A 14,282-nucleotide genomic window follows, 5' to 3' on the forward strand; every position below is an offset into this window, starting at 1 on the left:
TTCCCGTTTGTGTGTGCGCGAGCCTGTTTCCTTCGCTTCCGGCGACCTCTCGCTCCCTTCCTCCCTGTTGTCAGAGACGCGGAGAGAGGCAATGGCGGCGGCAGGAGTTGGGGAGCGAAGCAGCACTCGGGAACGGCTCTTGGCAGCGCTGGACGACTTGGAGCTCCTGGCCCGGTAGGTTCCCTCGTCGCCGGGGCGTCCCCCTCGCTTCTTGAGGCCGAGGGCGTTGCTCTCCCTTCGTAAACAACCAGTGGAGGAGAAGTTAAATTCGCCGTTATTTCAAAAAAGAAAGGCCCCTCGGCTTCAACATCGTTATGTAGTGAGCTGTGTTGACTGAACCCAAGTGCAGCAATGCCTCAGTCAACTGAAGGCTCTTCCACACAGCCATATAACTTAGAATATCAAGGCAGAAAATCCCACAATATCTGCTTTGAACTGTTATCAGAGTCCACATTACCATATATTCCAGTTCAAAGCAGATAATGTGGGATTTTATTCAACTGTGTGGAAGGTGTCCCAGTCCAAAGCAGGTATTGTGGAGTATCTGTTTTGATAATCTAGATTATATGGCTGTGTTGAAAGGCCATGGATTACTGTGAGTTTTTCTATGCTATGTTCCAGTCGCATTCTTATATTTGTTAATACCCTGTTTTATCTCCCCCAAAGGGACTCAAAGCATTATAACTTAGAATATACAAATATACAAACATTAAAATGGGATTTAATATAAACAGTATTAAAAATTCCCAGTTAAAATCATTCAAACAAATTTAAAGTTAAAAACCACAGCACCCCTGACTAGATCTTAAACACCTTCATTTTTAAAAGCCTGTTTGTATAAAAAGGTTTTAACCTGCTGTTGGAAGGATAGCAGGGAGGGGGCTGTTCTGGGTTCCCCGGGAAGAAGAAGGGAATTCCATAGTCAAGGGGCAGCCACAGAGAAGGCTCTCTCTCTCTCTCTCTCTCTCTCTCTCTCTCTCTCTCTCTCTCTCTCTCGTTCCCACCAACCAAGCTTGAGATAGGGGTGAGACAGAGAAAAGGGCCTCTCCTGAAGATCTCAGGACCTGGACAGGTTCATACAGGGGGATGCAGTCATTCAAATAGTCTGAACCCAAACCATCTAGGTCTTAAAGTTCATAACCAGCACTTTGAATTGTGCCTGGAAACAGACTGTCAGCCAGTGGGGCTGCTGCAACGGGGGGGGGGGGGTTGCCCACTCTCTGTAACCAGTCCCAGTGAGCAACCTGGCTGCAGCTCTTTGGACCTGCTGAAGTATCCGAGCACTCTTCAGAGGCAGTCCCATGTTGAGTATGTTACAGTAATCCAGACGGAATGTAACTATGGCATGGATCACTGGCCAGATCTTGCTTCTCAAGGAACAGGTGCAGTTGGTGCACAAGTTTTAATTGTGCAAAGGCCCTTCTGGCCACCACCGACACCTGGGTTCAGGAAGATCCCCAAACTGCGAACTTGTATCTTCAGGGGGAGTTTAACCCCATCCAGCATAGGCTGGATCCCTATTCCTTGATCTACCTTCTGATTGATATCCCTTATTGCCACCTTTGAAGATAGCCTATTAACAGAAGAGCTCTGGGCACTTAAACCCTTATTGTTATCTTGGGGAATTAATGTCAGAAGAGTTGTCTTAGACTCTTTGATTCGCCCCTTAATGATAGGCTCGGTTAGAGATCGTTTTAGTCCAAGCATTGGTAGCACCCAAAACTCTCCAATTCGGTCCCCCTCTGCTCAAGATAATTGTCAAATGTCCCCTCCTTTGTTGTCAGCCACTGTTCAATCCGCATCTGATCTCTACCCTCAGTCCCTGATTCTGTTCAGTCAATCTAGCTTCGCCAATAGTTCTCTCCTCTCACCACCACCACTATCATTACCACCATCTCAAGATCTACACTCTTATCATAGACACAATTCAAACTTATGTAGCTCTCCGATTAAGGAGAGCTGACTAGGATGCCCCAATTTCAGCTTTCACCTGCCTGGGCCCCAGGGGAGAGAGTGGGCCATGACCGGGGGGGGGACCATTGAGACCGTGTGGGGGAGGGGGAGAAATAATCACCATCGACCCAGGGAGAAGCGCACTAGAGTTCTGGCGACCCTGGAGAAGGTTAGATGTGGTAGCCTCCATGACAGCCCCCTCGGATTAAAGCTTTTGCTGTTTAATGCCAGGTCCGTTAATGGTAAATCTGCTATCATCCAGGATTTGATCCTGGACGAGGCGGCGGACTTGGCCTGCATCACTGAAACCTGGTTGGACGAGCTCGGTGGGGTAAATCTCACCCAGCTGTGTCCTCCAGGTTTCGGGGTGCAACAGCAGGCTAGATCCGGGGGGCGGGGAGGTGGGGTTGCGGTGGTCTTTCGGCAGTCCATCTCCCTGGTCAGGTGCACCGTCCCGCAATCTACAGGTTTTGAGTGTGTCCATCTTAAGGTGGGTTCCCAGGACAGCTTGGGGATTCTGCTGGTGTACCGTCCACCCCGTGACACAGCAGTCTCCCTACCTGAGCTAGCAGAGGTGATCTCTGATGTGTCTTTGGTGTCCCAGCATCTGGTAGTGCTGAGGTAGCCTTAACAGGAGCACCTCAGGACTTCATGGTTGCCATGACGACCATGGGGCTGTCCCAAGTGATATCTGGTCCCACCCATCAAGATGGTCACACACTCGACCTGGTTTTTGTTGCTTTGGATGGTGGTGTCAGAGTGGAAGAGCAAAATATTCTTCCGTTGTCATGGTCTGACCATCACCTGATCAGTTTAAGACTTACCGTGACCTCAAACCTCTGCAGGGGTGGTGGACCCATTAAGATGGTCCGCCCCAGGAGACTTATGTATCCTGATGGATTCCTGAGGTCTCTTGGGGAGTTTCCTGTCATGGAGGCTGGCGATCCTGTCGATGCCCTGGTAGACTGCTACAATAGCGAGATGTCCAGGGCAATTGACATGATTGCTCCTGAACGTCCCCTCTCTTTGCGCAGAGTCAGGTCGGCTCCCTGGTTCTCAGAGGAGTTGGCAGTGATGAAGCGCAAGAGAAGAGGACTAGAGTGCCGCTGGCGGAAGACTCAGGACGCCTCTGACCGAGCACGGGCTAGTGCTGCTATTAGTGCCTACTCCGCGGCTTTGCGGGCAGCCAGGGAGACCTTCACGACTGCCCGCATAGCGTCTGCAACTAATAGACCATCGGAGTTGTTCCGTGTCGTCGGGGAGCTCCTCCACCCTCCTGGGGGTGGGGAGGCACCCGAGGACACGGCGACTCGGTGCAGCGAGTTCGCGCACCATTTTGCAGACAAAGTCGCTCAGATCCGTCATGACTTGGATGCTAGCGTTACTGCAATGACATGTGAGTTAACCGAGGCACCTGTCTGTCCTATCTTGTGGGATTCGTTTCAGCTTGTTCACTCAGATGACGTGGACAGGATTCTTGAGGCGGTGAGACCAACTACCTGTGCCATGGATCCTTGCCCTTCTTGGCTAATTAAATCAGCCAGAGGTGGGTTGCGAGACTGGTTTGTGAGGATAATTAATTCCTCTTTGGATCAAGGTAAATTTCCATCTTCCCTTAAATAGGCCATAGTGAAGCCAATTCTGAAGAAGGCCTCCCTTGATTCGACCATTTTAAACAATTACAGACCTATCTCAAACCTCCCTTTCTTGGGCAAGGTCCTGGAGCGGGCGGTTGCCTTGCAGCTTCAGGGTTTCCTGGATGACACTGATTTTCTGGACCCATCGCAGTCTGGCTTTAGACCTGGTCACAGTACTGAGACGGCTTTGGTCGCCTTGGTGGATGACCTCCGCAGGGAGCTGGACAGGGGGAGTGTGACCCTGCTGGTTCTCTTGGACATCTCAGCGGCTTTCGATACCATCGACCATGGTATCCTTCTGGGACGGCTTTCTGGGATGGGCCTTGGGGGTACTGCTCTGCAGTGGCTCCAGTCCTTCCTGGAGGGCCGTTCCCAGTTGGTGATGCTGGGGACACCTGCTCGGACCCCTGGCCATTGACCTGTGGGGTCCCGCAAGGTTCCATTCTGTCCCCCATGCTTTTTAACATCTACATGAAACCGCTGGGTGAGGTCATCCGGAGTTTTGGAGTGCGGTGCCATCTCTACGCAGATGACACCCAACTCTACTACTCTTTTCCACCAAACTCCAAGGAAGCCCCCCAGATACTGAACCAATGCTTGGCAGCTGTGATGGGCTGGATGAGGGCGAATAAGCTGAAGCTTAATCCCGACAAGACAGAGGTCCTCCAGGTCAGTCGTATGCCTGATCGGGGTATTGGGTGGCAACCTGTGCTTGACGGGGTCGCACTCCCCCTGAAGGCGCAGGTCCGTAGCTTGGGGGTCCTCCTGGACTCATCGCTGACACTTGATGCTCAGGTGTCGGCGGTGGCCGGGAGGGCCTTTGCACAACTAAAACTTGTGCGCCAGCTGCGACCATACCTCGTGAAGTCTGACTTGGCCATGGTGGTTCACGCCTTAGTTACCTCTAGATTGGATTATTGCAATGCGCTCTACGTGGGGCTGCCTTTGAAGACGGCCCGGAAACTTCAATTAGTTCAACGCTTGGCAGCCTTGGTTCTAACGGGAGCCCAATACAGAGAGCGGTCAACCCTCCTGTTTAAGGAGCTCCACTGGCTGCCGCTTATTTTCCGGACCCAATTCAAAGTGCTGGTGATCACCTATCAAGCTCAAAACGGTTTGGGACCCATCTACCTTCGGGATCGTCTCTCCCCCTACGAACCTGTACGGTCTCTTCGGTCATCGGGGGAGGCCCTCCTCTCGCTCCCGCCAGCATCGCAAGCGCGGTTGGTGGGGACGAGGGACAGGGCCTTCTCTGTAGTGGCCCCCCGGTTATGGAATTCGCTGCCTAGGGAGATCAGGGAAGCCCCCACCTTGATGGCATTTCGGAAGAGTCTGAAAACTTGGCTTTTCACTCAGGCCTTTGGTTAAGATCATTTTTTTTCCATCACAATTATTATGCTCCTCGACGTTTTGCACTGGTCACTCTTCCCGACTCCTGATTGATTGATATTACTCAGGACTCCTTCCTACCGTACCAAATGTGACCTTAAATGATTCTAATGCACTTTATCTATTTATGAATTTGTTACCCATAATGTGCACCATACACTTTGCTTATCCACTATTGCAACCTCATTGTTTTTAACCTGATGTTTTAATTCTGCATTGTGTTTTTAACTTATTATGTATATTTTTATTGGTTTTGTTTTTGTCCTGATGTTTTATATTTTATCATTGTTTGTATTTTGATTTTGCTGTAAGCCGCCCCGAGTCCCCTTCGGGGGAGATGGAGGCGGGATACAAATAAACTTATTATTATTATTATTATTATTATTATTATTATTATTGACCAGGTGTACCTCTGTCTTGTCTGGAGTAAGTTTCAATTTGTTTGCCCTCACCCATTCTATTTCTGATGACAGATAACTGGTTTAGGGTCAGAACAGCTTCCTTGGCATTAGGTGAAAAGGAGTAGTACAGCTGGGTGTCATTCGCATACACTTAGAGGAAAAGTATTCTTACCATACATCAGGGGAACCACTGACCGCATAGAGAAGCTGATGAAGAAACACAATCTCCAAACAATCTACAGACCCACCAAGAAAATTCAACAAATGTTACGTTCAGCAAAGGATAAGAGGGATCTTCTAACCACTGCAGGAGTCTACCATATACCATGCTGCTGTGGACAAGTCTATAAAGAGACCACCAAACACAGTGCCCAGACACGAATCAAAGAACATGAAAGACACTTCAGAGTAATTCAGTTAGGCATGGCCTAAAGTGCCAACTTTCTGGGAAACCAAATTCAGATGAGCACCTAGTGGTTCTTCTGTAATTATTTTTGTTGCATCTCACTTATCAGAATACACATGCATATACATTAAACCAATAAGATCATAAAATGCAAAATTGCAAACATTACAAATAGACTTCATAACTGGAAGCAGAAGGCAGAGAAATTCTATGTATTTTGAGTTGTTCATTATCTTCTTAGGAAGAAATCAATTACTGCAAAAGAAATTGATAGGTTCTATCTGTACACAGTTGACTTTTAACTTTTTTTCATCTGTAAAATACTTGAAGGCAGAAATGGATTTTGCTACCGGTATAAATATGTTCTCATCAAACTAAGGGGAGCTATTAAGGGTACTAGGGAGAGGGCCTTTTCTGCTATGGCCCCTCGACTATGGAATTCACTGCCCATTGAGATTAGGCAAGCTCCCACTCTATTAGCTTTTAAAAAAGATTTAAAAACATGGCTCTTCCGGTGCGCTTTTGGAGAGTAACTGTTATTTATCCCTTTTCTTGCTCCTCTCCAACATCTTTCCTCTAGACGGTTCCACTTTCGTATGTCCCTGCTCCCCATGGTCTCCATTCCCCTTATCTTTCTCACCCCAGTTTTTATCTTTGTATTCATGTGGCTGGCCCTGTTTTTACTGTTTCTTTGATTTGCGTTGTAGTGTATATTGTATATTATTACTTATTGTATTGTTTAATTGCTCTATGTTATGTTGTATTTATACTTGTTATATTGTTTTGCTCTGGGCATGGCCCCATGTAAGCCGCCCCGAGTCCCCGTTGGGGAGATGGTGGCGGGGTATAAATAAAGTTTTATTATTATTATTATTATTATTATTATTATTGACACAACGACGTTGTATGACACAGCAAACAAGATAGATATGCTGGATTTCGTTTCACAAAATCACAAGTCGAACACTTCCCAAGTGTCTAGGACTGTGTGATGTATTTTTGGATGATGCGTGCAGATCCCAGTAAGGTGGCCTTTTGCAGTTGGCAGATCGTAATTTTGTCAATGCCTATTGTTTCCAAATGCCGGCTGAGATCTTTTGGCACGGCACCCAGTGTGCCCATCACCACCGGGACCACCTGCACTGGTTTCTGCCAGAGTCTTTGAAGTTCAATCTTGAGGTCCTGATAGCGGCTGAGTTTTTCCTGTTGTTTTTCTTCAATGCGACTGTCACCTGGGATGGCAACATCAGTGATCCAAACCTTGTTCTTTTCCACAACTGTGATGTCTGGTGTGTTGTGTTCCAGAACTTTGTCAGTCTGGATTCGGAAGTCCCACAGTATCTTTGCGTGTTCATTTTCCAATACTTTTGCAGGTTTGTGATCCCACCAGTTCTTAACTGCAGGGAGGTGATACTTGAGGCATAGGTTCCAATGAATCATTTGGGCCACATAGTTGTGCCTCTGTTTGTAGTCTGTCTGTGCAATTTTCTTACAGCAGCTGAGGATATGATCAATGGTTTCATCGGTTTCCTTGCACAGTCTGCACTTTGGGTCATCAGCTGATTTTTCGATCTTGGCCTTGATTGCATTTGTTCTGATGGCTTGCTCCTGGGCTGCAAGGATCAGGCTTTCTGTCTCCTTCTTCAGGGTCCCATTCGTGAGCCAGAGCCAGGTCTTCTCTTTATCAGCTTTTTCTTCAATTTTGTCAAGGAACTTTCCATGCAATGTTTTGTTGTGCCAGCTGTCAGCTCTAGTTTGTACACAATACACAATGCCAGAAAACCGCACAATTATTATTATTATTATTATTATTATTATTATTATTATTAAGTGTATGATTTTTTTTGAACTTTAACAATAAAGGAAGGAAAAATGTGTTTCTTTTCTTTAAAAAGCTTAAACTTTTTCTTGCTTCTTTCTTAATGGTAAATGTGCTTCAGGGAGCTGATTGAAATGCTGGCAATTTCAAGAAACCAGAAACTTACACAAACTGGAGAGGACAGCCAGGTAATCAGAGTTTCAAAATAATATTAAGAGTATTAAAATGGTTGAGCTTTTCACTTCTTACCAGACTTACTCGAGCATAATGCACCATTGATTGTAATGTGTATTTTCCAAAAAAATGATTTGTTGTCAAATGTAATACATGGCTTCCCCTTCCCTGTTGGATGTTCTGCTTCCGCTCACCGCCTCGGAAAGGTTGATAAGGAGAAGCCTTGCCTCTCCATCCGTCCAATGCTGGTGAACTCGCTGCCCTTGCCCAGCTTCTCAAATAAGGCCTCTTTCACAAGGCCCTCAAAACGGAGTTCTCGGCTTGATGGAGAAGTGCAGGCAATTCTAATGCACCATCAAATCTAATACGTACCTTACCTTTGGCTATGTAATTTGGCCAAAAAAAGGTGAGCATTAGATTTGAGTAAATATGGTATTTCAAATGTTGAACAGTCTGATAGAGCATGAAAACAAATTTCTCCATCTCTACCAACCTATGAAACTTTGTTACTTGAAATAACATCACATTTACTTCTTTGAGGGACAAGAAGTCATAAACTGTAATTTTAGGTGCTAGATATTACCGTATTTAGAAAGTGTTAAAATAATACTGTATTAGATGATGCTTGAGTTTTCATGGATTTGATTAAAATGTTTTCTCTAGGAATCTCTTGGTCTTTCAGTGTGATCCCGTGGTCAGCTTCCAGTGGAAGACCTAGACATTCCTAGAAAAATGTTATCTTGGGTTAAAAAAAACCCCATATTTTTTATTTGTAGTTTTTCACTGTCACAGGGGCCTGTGCCTGTATCCTCAGTGACTTACTTGGTAAAGTCATACTAGATTTCTTAAACTATGTATATGTTAATTTGCAAATTCATGAACAGATGTTTCTGGTGAAAGTGTATTTATTTGGAAAATTGCCTTTTTGGTGACTTTGGCATGATTTTTTAGTTTACTTCCTTTTTGGAGTATTTGCGAGTGGAGTACAGAAAAATAGTACATCTGTAGATGTCTCAAAGGACTATGTGGCCAGCATATTGTGTGTGTTGTCGTCAGAACAACTACAAAGTTTGGCAGTGATTTAGCAGAAAATTTCTCATGAAATTCTCACCAAATTGAATATTTTAAAAACAATTTTTAACAATTAAACTGGCAGATAATGGTTTTTGTTGGACAGATCCTTGAACTGTTGATTCAAAGGGATAAAGAATTCCAGGAGTTAATGAAATTGGCTCTTGATCAAGGCAAAATTCACCATGAAATGCAGCTGTTGGAAAAGGTAGTGGAGAAAAGAGACAATGATATCCAGCAACTTCAAAAACAGCTGAAAGAAGCAGAACATATATTGGTGAGTCTTTAATTGCATCTTTAATTTTGACAGCTCCTTTAGCTGTCAGAGCTCTTCCAGCAGGTCAGTTGGGCAGATGCTGAAAAGATCTAGTAGAGTCTAATGTGTTCATCTCATTTGCTCAGTTATTGTTTCACCAATCTTTTTATTGTATTCAAATCTTGCCTTTCTGTCAATATGGAAATAAAGGCAGCTTAAAGTAAAAGTTTCTTTTACTGATTTTTTTCTGCTTAAAAGGCATTCTCTTTTAAGATTACCTTTGTTACCTTCAGTCTCTGGGCCTTTAATTGTTTAACTTGTTGAAAGACTTAATGGAAAATATAATCCTTTCCAAGTTGTTTAAATGTTTTCCACTTAAAAAATGTTACAATCCTGGGAAGGGGAGGAGAAGTCCAGCTGTAGGTGAGTGTGTGCATTATTTGACTAATCTGCCTACAAACTCCTTTTAGTTGCACATAGGTTTTAAGAGAGTGTAATTCAGTGAACCTCCAGTTTATCAGTAATTACTTTTTTATACTCAGGCAACAGCTGTTTATCAGGCAAAAGAAAAACTAAAATCAGTGGAAAAAGCAAGAAAGGGTAAGTTATATTTTAATTATATTGAGAATGTGCTAATACCATTTTCTGCAAATACCCCCATTGAAGTTGTCAGCTTCCGTGAATCTGGAGAAAAAGCCAGATCCCCTCCTCACGCTTCTTTTAGCAGCTGCTTCCAGTGTAAAATGTGTTCCTGACCATCTAACATTTAAATACCTGTTGGTGAGATGGGTTTTATTGCATGATACATGTGTCTCCTGTTGAGTTCCACATAAACTGATCATGTGAATTGACTGAAGGGAAAATACGTGTGAGTGTTATGTGTTAGGCATTTTACATCAAAGGTCTAAACGCTTTTCAAATTTGGCATGCGTCCTTGGAATTGTCTGCTGGACTTTCCCTATTCACATTGCTGTAGCATCAGAATCTCTGGTAAACAATAAATAATGGTATTTCTCTTATTCTGTGCGTTCAACTTGTTTTAGGTTTTTCTTGGCAACATTTGTTCAAAGAGGGGTTGCTACACTCTGAGACTGAGAGTGTGACATCCCAACGAACATCTAGTGCAGTGGTTCTCAACCTGTCCCTGGATGTTTTGGCCTTCAACTCCCAGAAATCCTAACAGCTAGTAAACTGGCTGGGATTTCTGGAAGTTGTAGGCCAAAACATCCAGGGACCCACAGATTGGGAACCACTGATCTAGTGGGTTCCCATGACCAAGTAGAGATTCGGAGTCTGGTATCTAGAGTCGTAGACAGTGCTTAAACCACTGCAACAGGATAGGGCAAGCATTTTGAAAGTACAGGCAATCCCCAAGTTACAAACAAGATTGGTTCTCTAGATTTGTTCTTAAGTTTAATTTATATGTAAGTCAGAACAGGGACATTTTTGAATTGTAACTCTAGCCAAATATATATATATTTGGATAGCATAGGGAAGGGTTAACAGGTTTGTGCCCCTGTTCAGAAGATTTCACATCACTTTCTATCCCTGTGCCAACCTCCCTCTCCAGAACATTGAATTAAAGCTTGACTGCACTCTGATTCTATTGTATTGACTATAAGCTTATGTCCAGGAACTGTCTTTTTATAGATAAGAGGGAAATTGCTCCAGCAGCCTCTTAAGCTGAAATGTGGAATAAAAAAGCTTGACATAAGTAATATATATGCCCCATTCTTATTCCATGCATTTATTGAGTTTCCAGTGATTCTGACATATCATGGATTGTAGTGAACGATTAAAACGATATCTATTGCAGACTCCCATCACAAGCAATGAGCTGTAATAGCATTTGAACCATTTTTAAAATCCCCCCCCCCCCATGTTAATGATTCATTTTGCACATATATACTGAATAAATGCCCACTGCTCCATGTCTCTAGAAGTCTGGAATAAATGACATTAAGGAGGGGAAAGGAAGGAAGTTTAACTTACGTGAACAGTTATGAAATGATAAAGCAAAGGAAACAAGCTATGTTTTGCGATTACATTTCCTTATTGTCAAAGTTCTAACGTTTCTTCCCTGAAAGATCTAGCTCATTTTTGCTGAAGTGTCTGATCGTTCTTTCATGAAGGTGATACTTGTAATTACTTTATTTTCCCTCTGCTTCTCACAGGAGCAGTTTCTTCAGAAGAAATAATTAAATATGCTCATCGAATTAGTGCCAGCAATGCGGTTTGTGCTCCCCTGACATGGGTGCCAGGTAACTAACAAATTTCATGACATGTTATACTGTATATTGTTATATTATCACTAAGAAGTTTGATTTAAAACTCTTTCTAATCATTGTCTGTGCATGTACAGTGTACACAGGAAACTGTTTAGTTTGATAAAATAAATATCTATTATGGAGTATGTATGACTTTGGGCATGGCTGGTATTGTATGAACAGCTATTGCAACATTTTATTCCAAGTTGCTAATAACCTGCTCATTTTTAAGGGGATCCACGGAGGCCATATCCCACAGATTTGGAGATGAGAAGTGGTCTACTAGGTCAGATGAACAACCCATCAGCAAATGGAGTCAATGGACACTTACCCGGAGATGCACTTGCAGCTGGCAGATTACCAGGTAGTAGAAAATAAACAAAAGTTAAACATCTTCCAATTGACTAGTGGTATATGAATGAAGCAAAAATGTTGCACTTGAGAGCAATTGCAGATACTCAACAGTGGTTGCATCTTCATTTGGAGCAAAATGACCAGCGGTGCAGGGTTACTTAACATGTTAGAAATTGCTTTGATGATGGAATAGAAGGCATACTTATCAAATTTGCTGATGACAACTCAATATTAGGTTTTTAAGTGTTTGAAAGTGGAGTAGATTGCCTCAGAGGGTGTTGGACTCTATCTTTAGAGGTCTTTAAACAGAAGTGGGATAAGTATCTTTCAGGAGCGATCCAGTTGTTTATTCCTACAGATGGCTCTTGTGACCCTTCCAATGAAATAATGGGGACAATCCTGTATAGCTAATTGTTTCGCATCCATATGCAGATCTACACTATTGAGTCACATACCATCCCGATTTAGCCAGACATGATTATACCAACATTCACATCTCTGGAGGCACCTGTCCAAGTCTTAGTCACGTCATTCTTTTGTAACTGGATACAGGGATGTAGCCAGACACTTAAGCAATCCTGCCTGTTCCTCACAAGCCACATAATAGACAGGGTGAGGCTTTAAAGCAGTGGTTCTCAACCTGTGGGTCCACAGGTGTTTTGGCCTATAAAACCCAGAAATCCCAGCCAGTTTACCAGCTGTTAGGATTTCTGGGAGTTGAAGGCCAAAACATCTGGGGATCCACAGGTTGAGAACTACTGCTTTAAAGGCTGTGCAGTATTCCAGAGGGAGGCCTTGGGTACTGCAGAGAGAGGAAGAGAATACAAAGCCTTGTAGTGCTCGTGCAAAGGGGAGCTTATCTTGCATACATCCCTAACAAGCTCCTCCCCCCCAGTGTGTATTATGATGGAAATATTTGCTCAACTGGAGTTTAAAATGTTTTAAAATAATGAAGAAAACCACAAGCTAAAGTGCTCAGTTAAAGTTAAAATTAAAATGGTCAGCATACCTGTCACAGTACAATGCTTAGCCTTTTCATCCAATGCTGAAAATATTTCGTGATTATGTCTTGTTCTGTGAAACTTGTTTACGTGCTGTTCTAATACATTATGTAGTATGTGGTGAAAATAACCAGGGCATATGTGATGGTTTTAATCATTCTCTTTTGCTTTAGATGTACTTGCACCACAGTATCCATGGCAATCAAGTGACATGTCAATGAACATGCTGCCTCCTAATCACAGCAACGATTTCATGCTGGAACCTCCAGGACATAATAAGGAGAATGAAGATGATGTAGAGGTTATGTCAACAGATTCCTCAAGCAGCAGCAGTGATTCAGATTAGCAGCCTCACCTGAAGCTACTGACTTTATTGCAAATGAAATCAGACTAACCAAATACTTTGTACTTCATTCAGTGTTTGGTCTACAATCCAGATGGAGTCTTGTGGCATGACAGAAAACTAAGAAAAACTTACTTTTATTGTTATTTGGTTGTCCTAATGTTCCTGATAAGGGAGTGCCAGTCATAATACCATCCAGAAATGGATGGACCACAGCTCCCATCAGATATAGCCAGAATAGCCAGTGATGTGGAATTTTGGGAATTTGTGTCCAATATCTAAAGGGTGAGATGATTCCATAGTCAAAGTTAGGGAAGACTCATTAAAACCCATATGATTTGAGTTAGTCGTAGCTCTAGCTGACTCTGTTCCAAGTATGACTAAATTTAGATCCAATCCAGATGTTCTCAATAGTGCTGATGTTAATTGGTAACTCTTGTATTATGACATTATTTATTTCAGTGCATATTACTGGTAAATTAAGTTTCTGAAAAATAAATTCAGTGAGTATCATGTTAGCCTATTGCCAGCTGCCCAGATCTTTAGGGGGCACAAGCCATAGAGATGAAGAAATTGTAACTTCTCCAAGAGAATGTCTCTCAAGAGTTCCAAATCCAACCCAATCTTTACAGTGGTTTCTCTTTAACATGGATTTATGTTTATTTAAGTGTATTAGTCAACTGATGACTAGATTTGTGTGTGATTTCTATGGTATATAGAAATCACACTAATAAAGTATTATGAATTACTTTTTTAAAAAAATGAGTAAATGTTTTTTTCTGGAGTACAATGAAATCTGGCTGCTTCCACTTCATACAATTAATTTATTGCCTCTTTTTCTTATTTTTTCTGCCCATCAGTCAAGCTGGGCTAAAATACATACATCCTAGAATATGAGTTTATGAAGGTATTGTTGACTGGTAGTAACGGCATTATCTAAGCTATTTTTGCCTCCTGCTGCATTAGAAAATACCTTTTAGGGATGAAGATCCACCTACAGTCATGTTTATTCTAAAAGATGCAACAAGTTATAGGATGAGGAAAAATAAGCATTCATTCTCAGTTGGAAGTTCTTAAAATGGTGACCTAAAATTGAGTTCACGCCAGTTTAGAAGGATGAGAAGGCACAAGTTACTGATCTCAGGAGAAGTGGTGACTTTCTCACATCTTTCACTTTAACGTGCCATAATGGATACTGGCCTATAACAGTT

The 14,282-nt window shown here is 43.0% G+C and overlaps 1 protein-coding gene across 1 annotated transcript; it reads left to right on the plus strand.

Moving 5' to 3' along the window:
* Positions 1–20: 20 nt before the first annotated feature.
* med4 (mediator complex subunit 4) lies at positions 21–13,833 on the plus strand. The gene is made up of 7 exons (XM_003215345.4): positions 21–174; positions 7,727–7,793; positions 8,957–9,127; positions 9,649–9,706; positions 11,281–11,367; positions 11,606–11,737; positions 12,902–13,833. Exons 1-7 carry the CDS (start codon positions 92–94, stop codon positions 13,072–13,074), a joined length of 771 nt encoding a protein of 256 aa, XP_003215393.1. The 5' UTR covers positions 21–91; the 3' UTR covers positions 13,075–13,833.
* The last annotated feature ends 449 nt before the right edge of the window (positions 13,834–14,282 follow it).

Source organism: Anolis carolinensis, chromosome 1, assembly GCF_035594765.1.
Source record: "Anolis carolinensis isolate JA03-04 chromosome 1, rAnoCar3.1.pri, whole genome shotgun sequence".
Taxonomy (NCBI): Eukaryota; Metazoa; Chordata; class Lepidosauria; order Squamata; family Dactyloidae; genus Anolis; species Anolis carolinensis.

Coding starts and splice junctions, on each gene's coding strand:
- med4 (XM_003215345.4), top strand. CDS start 92: ATGGCGGCGGCAGGAGTTGGGGAGCGAAGCAGCACTCGGGAACGGCTC. Junction 175..7,726: donor GACTTGGAGCTCCTGGCCCG/GTAGGTTCCCTC, acceptor AATGTGCTTCAG/GGAGCTGATTGAAATGCTGG. Junction 7,794..8,956: donor AAACTGGAGAGGACAGCCAG/GTAATCAGAGTT, acceptor TTTGTTGGACAG/ATCCTTGAACTGTTGATTCA.